Genomic DNA, 12151 nt, shown 5'->3' on the forward strand with positions numbered 1-12151 from the left:
TATTATTTTACAAAAAAAGTACTATAATTGAATGACTGCATTTGAGAGATATTGAGAGAAGAAAGGTAACAGGGGAGAAAGAATGACTATTAATTAGATCATTTGTCTCTTGAAGCAAAAAGAATTCCTAACTGATGACATAAACAGGAACAAAAGGAACAGCACTATTTACAGAGTATCTACTGTGGACTGATAATGTCCTAAGTTCCACATGTACTAATTCATTGTTCCTCATAACAATCTATGAGGTAGGACCTACTGTGACCATCTCCCTTTTACAGATGAGGACACTGAGACCCGAGTAACTTGCCTCCGCACATGAAAATCTAGGATTTGAGCCAGGCAGCCTGGCTCTGGAATCTATACTCTATCACTCTGGTATGCTACCTTCAACCTAAGGACAGTCATTGCCATGGCAGGTGGGAGTAGAAGGGCCCATTGATCATCCAGTCCAACTCACTCAACAGATCCATTCACCCAAAACTAGTAATATCTATCTGTCTATACCAAGAATGGTTCATTCATTCATTCAGCGATTCATTAATGGAATGCTTACTTGTGCCAGAAAGTGGAATTATAGTGGTGAGCAGAAAGAACCATCCATCACAGCCCTTACAGAGCATGTAGCCTATTGAAAGGAGTAATGGATTTGCAGACCAAAGGACAAGAAAGTTTCAGATGTGCTCAGTGATCCAATATCATTAAGTTTCTTGTGGTCTTCTGAACACACTGGACTTTATGCAACTGTGTCTGAACCCAATGTACCTGCTCCCTGGCAAAGCCTCTCTTTCCCGTACAAGCTACCTATTAAACCCCTACTTGTCCTTCAAGAACCCACTCATATATTGAGACCCTGCTTTTATACAGAATTCCCCAAGCACAGACAGTCATTCCTATTCCAGCCTCTGACCCAGTCTATGGGGCTGCCTGTCATGGCATTTAACACTTGACAACACAACTATTTAGGACTAAGTGTGCTCCATCTACTAACTAAAAGATATGAAGAAAGTCACTGCTGTATCCCCCGTGCCTATTACACGGTGGCCCCATGACATGCTTCCTGAATTGAATCAACAGAAATCTTCAGAATGCAGTCTTTTTTTTCTCAGAGTGTGGTCGTGGCCACCACTGGCATCTAATGCAGAATCTCAGGCCCCATTCCAGACCCACTGGATCAGAATCTGCTTTAAAAAGAGTCCCTAGTGATTCTAGTACACATCCAAGATAGATAACTTATGTTTAAACTATAGTTATGCAACGAGGGTTTGTTGACTAAAAAGATGAGAGGCAGAAACTAGGGCCCTGGTTTTCTCTGCACTGTCCATTCTGCTACCCCCAAGTGAGGAGCTTCAGGTCAGGTCTCTTGATTCTAGGTATGAACTTGGAACCTTCTGTGATAATCATCTTAGAGTGTATTCATTCTAGAATGTATTGAAGAGCCCATGTTAATTTTCAAAAATAATTTGAACTTGCTCCTATAAGTTACTTATCTGGCTAAAAATAAGTATCGTTACCTAATAGTTACTCTGCAAATAGAGAAACTTTGAGGAAGCTTTAGCAGGGTTCAAAAGAATTATTAAGAATATGGGCCCTGGGTAGACTCTTCTTCTAAACTGTGTGTCTTTGGGAAGATTATTTAACCTCTCTGAGCTTCCATTTTCTTGATAATAAAGAAGGATCACCGAAGCAATTCTGTACTATTATGTACAAGTAGGTAACTTTTAAATCACAGCATAGTCCTTGGTAAGTGGAGGGTTTGGGGAAATTTTTGGGACTCAGAGAGTGTTTCATAGATTGCCATGCAGATGGGTCTCAAAAGTCAACAGGTTCTCTGGACCCACTCAGTTGCATTTTGCTTGTACATGAAACTCTGGTCTAAACGGCCAATGTGGTGGCCACCCTTCTGGGCAGGGCTGGATGGAAAGAAGAGCCAGCCCAGAAACCAGATAGACTGAGTAAGCCTATAAGATTGAGGGTTTTCTGATTCCTAATGAAGGTTCACTGAATTGTCTAGTCTAACACTGGGAGAGGTAAAGACAAGTTTACCCCTTGAGTAGATCCAAACAATGTGTGCCAGCAAATGTGCCAATGGACATAGTGTGCGGCTGGGTAAGAGGAAGGGGGAAGGGAGCTTTGGGAGATAAGTAAATCATACACCAAATCCACGAACCCTTGTCACTAGGAGAGGCTGCTGAGCTGGGGACTCTGTTCTCTTGTGTCTGGGTGGAGTCATGCAATCAGGTCACATCAATGGAATCTGAACTGAAGTGATTCATGCCATTTTTGGACCAAGGTGCTGATGAAGCAGGTGTGTCTTTTCTACCCTTTTCCCTCCAAGAACTGAACAAAATCTCTGAGTCCCAGTGGAGGGCACAGATATAAAACTCAGGGACCTTTGTCCCTAAGTGACCCATTGACCAGGAGCATCAGCAAGGGGCAGTTGTGTGAATAAATTTTATTGAATTGAAATCAGTGAAATTGAGAAGTTATGTGTTAGAGCAGATAGTAGTACTCTAAATAATGTGTCTTAAATATTTGGTGAAAAATAGGAGAAACGAATGGAATTGGGCAGAGGGACTAGAAGCCCAAAAGGCTTCCAGTAAAACATCATGCAGCCAAAGTGGATCTGCAGAGAGGACCTGGGGAAGTCTCACATGGAAAGAGCTGAAATCAACATGAGAACCCAAACTGTCCAACTGCAAACCATTCAGTTTTTGGATAAGGAAAATGAGGCCCTGAAAAAAGAAACAATGCTGCCAAAGTCTGGAAGGAGATGTGGCTCCGAGAATGTGTTCTGGAATGAAAGACCCAATGCACTGGGTCCCAGGCCCCGTGGCACAGTAAGGGCACCCGAGTGCTGCACCTCTTACTGTACCCTATCCTGGCACATATACATGGCAGGAGAAAAAGAATGGTATGAAATATCATCAATAATCAGACATGTCCAGCAGACTGCTTTTAGAGCAGGGTCACAGAACAACAAACAACAATAAAAGCAACAGAGAAGAAAGAATGAACTTTATTTCAGGTGGGTTGCCCTGAAGACAAAGACACAGGACTGGAAATAATTTTAAAAATGCTCCCAACAGGATGCCTGGGCAGCTCAGTGGCTGAGTACCTGCTTTTGGCTCAGGGCATGATCCCAGAATCTATATCCCCATCCCTCCTCCCTCACTCTAGGTCTTCCTCTTTTTATGATTCACTTGCACCCTTTGCTTACTTTAAAAATAGAACACCAAAAAAAAAAAAAAAAAAAAAAAAAAAAAAAAAAGAACATCACACTGTGTGATAATTATAGATACTTCCCTGAGCCCATTACCTACACTGATACTGATGAGTCTCCATTGTCGATGGGACCAATTTGTGGATCTGGGGAGTATCTTTCATTGGAGTGGCTATATGGCAAAGGCTGTGTTGCCAACCCAGGCATTTATACCCAGTGTAGCTCTATTCTTGGACAAAACTCTGATAATGACCTCTATGGATACACTCACTGGATCGGAATCATGCTTTCTGTTGGACTTCCTTTCAAATGAGTGTCCCAGTATGCCAAGTGAATGCCTAGAGAAGCTGGTAAGAAGGAAAAGTTGCTCTTCCCTCTGACTAACGGGTACACTGGTTAGTTTAAGAGCTGTTTAACGTGTAAATTTCCCCCTACATTTGGGGATTTTCACCCCATGATATTTAGTGGGAGGGAGATATAATTCTACTGGACGAGTTGAAAGTGTCAGAAATCTGCTTTTCAGGCACTTCTGGTGAGTGACTGGTCTAAACCAATCAGACACATCTGCCCCAGGCTTTACCTTGCCTTGCAAAAAGGCAGGGGGAGCAGGGAGTGACTGCAGGGCAGAGGCAGCCACATCCAGATCCTGGGGGACTGCAGGAGCAATCCAAGAGGTGGTAGCTATGTTGGGGAAGGCGACAGAGCTAGTAGCACAAGCAGTAGATTCTTCAGAAACAGTGGAGGCAGTGTCCTCACTGGTCTATCTCTCTGCTCTGATTCTGGCCCATTTGCTAAGCCTGCCTCTCCATCCTTCCCCAATTACTATGTGAGCTACTACTCAGCCTTTCTAATTCTTTTAAACCAACCAAGGTTAGGTTCTTTCTGCCTATTTTTTAAAAAGATTTTATTTATTTATTCATGAGAGAGAGAGAGAGAGAGGCAGAGACACAGGCAGAGGGAGAAGCAGGCTCCATGCAGGGAGCCCGATGTGGGACTCCATCTGGGGTCCCCAGATCACGCTCTGCGCTGAAGGCAGTGCTAAACCGCTGAGCCACCCAGGCTTCCTAGGTTCTTTCGGCTTATAATTAGGAAACATGTCTGAGACCATCAACAATATGCCCAGTGTTCTACTGTATGCTTACTCCTATTCTATGCTTTGTATATATCTTCAGTTAGATCATCTGCATAAACCTCTGCAAGGTGGCTTTTATTAAGATGTTAACCTTACAGAGAAGGGTCCTGAGATTCAGGTATGTAAATTGCCCAAGGTCACATATAAGGAAGAGGTAGAGATGGAATTTTAAAGCTACTCTGTCTCATCAAGGAGCCCCCACCTCTGATTTTTTTAAAAAGATTTTATGTATTTATTCTTAGAGACACAGAGAGAGAGAGGGGCAGAGGCACAGGCAGAGGGAGAAGCAGGCTCCATGCAGGGAGCCCGACGTGGGTCCCCAGGGTCCTCCAGGGTCCCCAGGATCAAACCCCGGGCTGCAGGCAGCACTAAACCGCTGCGCCACTGGGGCTGCCCCCCACCTCTGATTTTTCAGTACACACCATACTGTCCAGGGCAGTGCTGGGCATAGAGAGGACACTAATGGATGGATGGCTGAAGGGATGGATGGGTAAATGGGTGGAAGGGTGGGCAGGTGCAAGAGTTGGTAGATGGATGGATGAGTGGGTGGGTGGGTAGTTGGGTGGATGGGTGGGTTGGCCAAAAATATGTTCACAAAAGAAAAATCAGCCACAGTTCTTTTTTATGTTGTTTTAAAGAAAGTTATAGGGATACAAGGAGAAGATCTATGTAATCGCCTTTGAGGTCTCCAGCTCACATTCTGGAATTATTTTTTCAAACATAGTGTAAAAGGCTTTTGCTTTTCACCTCAAAATATAAAGGCAGGCAAGCCAACATAATTGCATCTCTCTGACATTCTTCTCAAGCCTCAATTTGGAAATGAACTCCGTGATGAATAATCACTGGTTAAGGAATTAATCAACCACATGGAGAAAGGCTTTGACATTCAAGCAGACAGAAGTCACGGCAGTCCAATGGGAGCAGCCAGGCACACACCCTGATCATGCACAGAGCTGGGGTGAGGGTGCTGTGTTTCTCACCTGACATTCTCGTAACGATGGATGTAGATCCGATGGAACTGGTGCTGCAAGTGTTCATCTTCAACATTGGTCATGTCGTTGATCATTTCCAGGACGACAAACCGAGGAAGCACAGATAAAACGAGCCGTTCCTGGAATAGAGCAGTGGAGAGGGACAGTCCCATTAGGCTGACCAGCAAGTCTGAGATGGTGCATGCACCAGGCAGGAGGCATGGGGTTCTTGACTGACTTTCTTGAGGAATTGCTAACTTCATGCCATTCTTGAACACCACCAGTATCTACTGAGTACATGGTATTTGCCACTGTGTGGGAGGTCAAGTAGATGGTGGTGATCCAAGTTGATGAGGGTTCTACTATTGTGGAACTCACATTCTAACAGTAAGGTCCATTCAAAGGCACCCACACACATTAAAAAAATGTGACAAGTGCAGTGCAAGAGGAGATCATGATCAGAGTATGACACGACTCAAATCAGGATAGAAAGCACCTTTCTGAGGATATGATCTTTAAGCTGATATCTGAAAGACTGGAATGAGCCAGCCCTATGCAGTGCAAGAAGAGAGGTCCAGGGAGAGGACACAGCAAGTGTTCAATTGTAAAAAAAAAAAAAAAAAAAAGCAATGATACGGCTGGAGGGCCATGACAGAGGAATGTAGTAACAAGCAATGAGGCTGCAGGTGTAGACAGATCTCGAGTGCCCCTGGAAGATGTTGGTATCTCATTCCATCTACAACTGAAAGCCACTGAATGGTCCCAAGCTGAGGAATCATGTAAACCGATGTAATTTTCAATTTAAAAATGTTAACACATTGCCCTGACTATGGTTTGGAGAAGGGAATGTGAGGTGGGGACCCAGGGTAGAGGTAGAGACCAGCTGGGGAAACTGCTCCAGGTGAGAGGTGATGCTGAGACCAGATCTGGAGGACTGGCAGCCAGCTGGGATGGTAGGAGAAAGACAGAGTGCGACCACGGGGATGGCCAGGCTCTGAGTCTGGTGGGTGGGGACAGCATGCTACGATTACTGAAATGGGGAACAAACAGCAAAGCAAGAGTTAGGAGGCACTCTTTTTTTTTTTTTCTTTTTCTTGTATTAGGTTTTATTTATCTATTTGAGAGAGTGAGTGAGTGAGACAGCATGAGCAGGGAGGAGAGTCAGAAGCAGAGGGAAAAGCGGGCTCCCCGTTGAGCAGGGAGTCCAATGCTGGACTTGATCCTAGAACCCCAGGATCATGACCTGAACTGAAGGCAGATGCTTAACCGACTGAGCCACCCAGTCACCTCTGGAGGCACCAACTCTTTATCAAGAGAGGAGATGAGACACACAGCCCATGTGTGTCTCAGTCTTTTTTGGACTGTGTGTAGACAAATAATATTCTTCCATTGTGATCAACATGGTAGATAAAAACAAAACAAGTTAGTCAACTAGCAACAAGACCTAAATCCTAAAAAGACCTGTGTTGTGGAAAGTGGGCAAAAATCTGACTTCTTTGTTGTATAATTTGCTACAGTGTGGAAGCTGAGCTTAAGACAGGTAGATTCCAATCATTAGTTTCTTGTATCTTCATAGTTATTTATGGATCTTGAGGATTTTCACCATTCGTTTGCAAAACCCTGAAAATAAGCAGGCACAAATAATTACTGCCATCGAATGGACTGTGTCCAGGAGGGATTAAATTACTTGCATGACCTACATAGTTACCTAGTGGCAGTGCCAGGAGGCAGTCCTTTACCACGTTATTCTCTGATGGGACTCTTGGGTGGGGGGAAGCCCTGAGTTTTGAGGGAGACTGGACTTTGGACTCTGTCTCCATCACTGATAGTCACGTATATTTAAGTGAGCTTGGTCATCTCTGTGTCTTAGTTTCCTAATTTGGTAAATAATAATCAAATTATCTACTTCCTAGGGTTGCTGTGAGAATTCAAGACATAAAATGTGTGACAGGCCTGGTGTGAATTCCCTCCTTCCTTGCTGTTCCTATGCGAAGGGCTTTATTAGTGAAATGCCCACAGAGCTTCATACAATGCAGCTTCTCCTCTCTTGAAAGCTATTTCATGAGGTGCCTGGGTGGTTCAATGGTTGAGCGTCCGCCTTCAGCTCAGGCTGTGGTCCCTGAGTACCGGGATCAAATCCCACATCGGGCTCCCCTCAAGAGCCTACTTCTCTCTCTGCCTGTGTTTCTGCCTCTCTCTCTGTGTGTCTCACGAATAAAAACTAAATAAAATTTTTTAAAAAAGAAAGAAAGCTGTCTAATTGTGGGACTGAGAAGCATGATTCTTGCAAATGACCTACATCATGTCCATTTTGTCCTCATTAGCTCTATCTGCCAACTTCTTAGGTATCCATGGTCCTGCTCATGCATCACTGCTGGACAGGAGTAGGTGCTAATCATGGCTTTGAGGGGCACTCACTGCCTAAATATAGTAGGCACTCAATAAATACTTCCTAAACAAATGGTGAACCCACAGATGGCAGAAACTGTGCCCAGCTCATGAATGGATCCCCTACTATGGCCAGCAGGGTCCGTGCACAGGATGATTGCTTGCTGAACAGATTCTTTGAGTGGCAATGTGCATTTAATCCTCTAACTATGACATTAATGCTTTTATGGGAGACTTTAGAACCAAATTTTTGTATGGGGGCACCTGGGTGGCTCAGTGGTTGAGCATCTACTTTTGGCTCAGGTTGTGATCCCGGGGTCCTAGGATCGAGTCCCACATCGGACTCCCCATGGGGAGTCTGCTTCTTCCTCTGACTGTGTCTCTGCCTCTTTCATGAATACATAAATAAGGCTTTAAAAATAAGTAAATAAGTTAATTAATTAATTTTGGGGCACCTGGGTGGCTCAGTCAGTTAAGTATCTGCCTTTGGCTCAGGTCATGATCTCAAGGTCCTGGGATCCAGTTCTGAGTCAGGAGTCTACTTCTCCTTCTCCCCCACCCCATACTCATGCACTATACTCTTTCTCTCTCTGAAATAAATAAAATCTTTTATAAAATTTAAATTAAAATTTTAATAGTAACATTCTCCAGCACTAAGACTTGCCAGCCTCTGGTCAGTGGTGCTACTGGAAACTGACCAGTACCTGCTCCTCCCTTTGTAAAGCATTTTATGCAAGATGATGGGAATTTGCCTGGTCTACTCATAGAAGCCCATTTTCAATACTTTCGTTTCCCTCAGATCTGTTCACTGCTTGAGAAACATCACTGAAGTCCCCCGAAAACACAATCAAAAAGAAAATGAGAAAGTTCACTCCTTAATACAATTTTCAGCTCCTGCGGAGGCACAATATCTGATTCTCTGGCTTTAGAGATCAGAAGTACAAGAGTGTTTCCTGGAGCCAGACTGTGGCCTGGGTGGCCTTTGTGCTCATATTCTGCACATCTTTTTATTTCCCCTGAGTGTTTTCCATCTGCAATGAAAAGGGCCCCAGGTTGATTCAAAGTGTACCACTGGCTCCTGCCCAGACTTCCTCTCAGCTCACATAACACGTTCTATTCACGTCATCATCCAAATGACTTCATGGGCATCAACTGCTACAGTGACCCTTGGGGGGATGTCCAGGTGAAAACCAGTGAGGGATTCAGGAGCTTTATCTTATGCAGATGCTTGTCTTGGGGGAGGGTAAGGTAGCAGGGCAGGCCTCCATGCAGGCAGCATTTCTGGGCTTAGACACAGCAGGGACTCCTAAGGGCTTCAGAAAGAACTCACCACTCCCCTAGACTTATAAACTGAGATCTCTCCCAGACCTGACTCTACTGCGGGCAAAGAGGTGTTAACTGCAGTGAAGGTAAGAGACATATATCTGGGGTTACAGACAGTATCTTATTTTCACTGACCACTCACACTGTAGCACACCAAATGCTTTGTATTCAGGATCCAATCAAAAACCTCATATTAGGAGGTAGCAAGTTACAATTTTCATCCCATTTTATATATGAGGATACTGAAATACAAAGAGTTTAGGGGAAATAGGACAGTCCAAGGTCATGCACTTGGCAAGCACATGGTGAAGACTCAAGCCTACGTTTTCTTTTTTCGCTGGAACTTGGACCGTAATTTATCTATTTGTTCATTTAGTTACCATGTCAAGGAATAGGTGCCATGTGACAGGTACAGTGCTGGGCATGGAGAATCAGCAGAAAACAAGAACAGGCATGGCACTTGCCTCTGGAGAGCCAGTGTTGTAGAACTAATAAATGGACCTTGGGAGAGATTCAGGGGAGCTGGTGGCTGCTTTAGAGAATGGTCAGTGAAGGACTCTGCATGGTGACCTACACGGAAAGCTAAAGGAGAGAAGGAAGCAATCCTATAGAAAACTAGAGAAGGTGCCGCAGGCACAGAAGGACAGCATGTACTGAGGCTATGGGATACAGTATTTTTTGAAATTCACTCATTCACATTTTTACTGAGATTCTATTGTAGACAAGTATGTCAGCTGCGATGAATATAGAAGTGAACAAGCAGATGTGGGGGGCTTACAGGCTCAGTTTCAGAGATGACAGACACAAGAAGTGACAGTCATGGTATCAGAGAGGTGGCCGGCAGGAGTTTGACAAGCACTGACAGTAAGTCAGGAGCAGGCTTTCACCAACAGTGTGGACAGATAACCCAGTGACTTGGGACAGACTGCACTATAAGCCACAGATGAGGTCTTGGGAGCCTTGAAAGAGTTGCCAAGGTAAAGGAGGAGAGGCTGGGCTTCTACTCAGTTTGTCATCAAGACTCAGAGAAAGACACAGAGCAAGTGATGAGAACTGGAGTCTGCAGAGACTAGACATTTGGTAGTTGGTCTCAGAGGAAGGCATATACTCATCACTGGCATAGGGACTTGCCACCCAACAGGCAGCTATTCAGATGAGCCACATGTTCCTCTGATCATACTGGACCTGCCCCTGGAATTCATTCTCTATCTGGTCTGCTGAAGTGACACCACCTCCGTAAAGCTCCCCCTGAATCCTACCATGCTGCGTTGACCTGCCTGTTTCTGCTCTGTCTGCAACCTGCACCAGCCTCTGGACCAGTACCTGTACCACTGTAATTCAGTAACAGCTCTCCTGGCTGACCTCCACCTACCAACTCCCTAGATTACCTGACTCAGTGCTTCTGCTTTTTCTAGACCCTTCTTCACACCTGTCAGCTGGGCTCTCATAGGGAGCTCTCTAAATGCCCACAACTTCTATTCCGTATGTAGCCCTGTGCTGGCCAGGAGTCACTGGGCTTACTCCCAAATGCAATTATGTTGGTTTAGCTGTTAGTGTGCTCACTCTATTTAATTAGATGTTAAATTAAAATTTTTAAATAAGTAGGAATGAGTGTTTCTGTTTGTGTGAACATGGAATTGCTTTGGCAAGATTTGATAATGCTTTTTTTTTTCCCTGAAGATTTTATTTATTTATTCATGAGAGACACACAGATTGAGAGGCAGAGACATAGGCAGAGGGAGAAGCAGGCTTCCTGTGGGAGCCTGATGAGGGATTCAATCCCAGGACCCCAGGATTACGACCTGAGATGCTCAACCACTGAGCCATTCAGGCACCCCAAGACTTGGTAATTCTTAAGCATTCTTTGATTTGCCTCATTCTTTGATTTGCTGAATGTCTATATCCTGGGAGCAGTCAGCACACAAGAACCAAGGCCCTGCCTTCACAGACCACAGCTCAGATCCTGAAACTTAGATGTGTGTCCATAGGGAAGTGACTTAACGTCTCCAAGCCTATTCTCTTCATGTGCAAAATGGTGATAGTAGTTCTAGCTCTCTTCTGGGGTTATCCTCAGGACCCAGTGAGATACATTTGATCAAATGCTTGGCAGCGGCACTATGCCCTGAGAGTCAGGGGAGGAAGTGCAATACGAGAATTTAAAACAATAGCAAGAGAACTAAATGTTGCTTTGCCTTTTATTATTATCACCATTCATCGACTGGCTGAAACGACATCAGTGACAAAATGCTCCCCTCCACTCCCCAGGCGTCCACTTAGCAGAGCACCCAGCATATTTTCCTCCCCACAATCATTGGCTCTTTGACCCATCATTGGGCAATGCATGCCTTTGGCACCAGTCCTGCCCTCCCCAAGGCTTAGCACAAGCATGCTTATCTTTAGGTGAGGATCACCTCTTGTATCAACAACTCTAACGTTATTAAATAAAAAGGGAGGCTTTTTTTTTTTTTTGCTCTGGCAATAAAATGATAATAAACCACAGGCACTGTGATGCTCAGGTATGATGCTGAGCTCTCCTGAAAGGAATTTAGTCAAAGGTGAGGGATCAAGAGCACATTTGCTATGCAGAAGACATTAGGTACCCAATATGCTGCCAAGAAGCATCTCTTGAAAAATCTTTTAAGCACTTCTTATGGCTTCAGGATTTCAGTCTTTTTAGAGTGTGCTGAGAGGTCCTCTTACATAAGGCTTGCCACTTTTCTCACACAACACTAAGCATTGCGTAGTTTTCAATAAAGAGACATTGATAGATAGGTTGGAAATCACAATCAGAAGACCCGAATTTGCGTCTCTTTCTGGCATGTGCTTCCTCACTGTCTGATCTTGGGCCAGCTCCTTAATCTCTCTGAATCTGAGTTTTCTGAAGTGTAAAGGCAGGCATTGAACTTTGCTTTGCCTTCTTCACAGAGGGGCTTTACTGGATATTATGATGTCTTAAAAAATAGGAGGTCGACAGTGAGAGTGAGGGAAGATCATTCAGGCGATGAGCAAAGACCCAGGGGTTGGACAGAGGACAGCAAATTTGCTGGTGAGTTCACCGGTTGAGGTTCTTTGCAAAGGACTGGTCAGAATTGAGACTTGAGAATTCCACTGGAA

General features: G+C 44.5%; 2 protein-coding genes across 4 annotated transcripts in view; one reads left to right on the top strand and one right to left on the bottom strand.

Annotated features, from left to right (window-relative positions):
* Positions 1-12151, bottom strand: part of ADCY8 (adenylate cyclase 8) — a 215293-nt gene that overhangs the window by 130129 nt on the left and 73013 nt on the right. For all 3 annotated transcript variants that reach the window (XM_049092737.1, XM_049092736.1, XM_049092735.1), the window contains exon 3: positions 5336-5466. In XM_049092737.1, the coding sequence (XP_048948694.1) occupies positions 5336-5466 (131 nt within the window). The remainder of the gene's footprint in view (positions 1-5335; positions 5467-12151) is intronic.
* Positions 1-12151, top strand: part of LOC112662531 (uncharacterized) — a 112505-nt gene that overhangs the window by 26046 nt on the left and 74308 nt on the right. The gene's annotated exons all lie outside the window — the stretch shown is intronic.

The sequence above is a fragment of the Canis lupus genome, chromosome 13, assembly GCF_003254725.2.
Source record: "Canis lupus dingo isolate Sandy chromosome 13, ASM325472v2, whole genome shotgun sequence".
NCBI classification, from domain to species: Eukaryota; Metazoa; Chordata; class Mammalia; order Carnivora; family Canidae; genus Canis; species Canis lupus.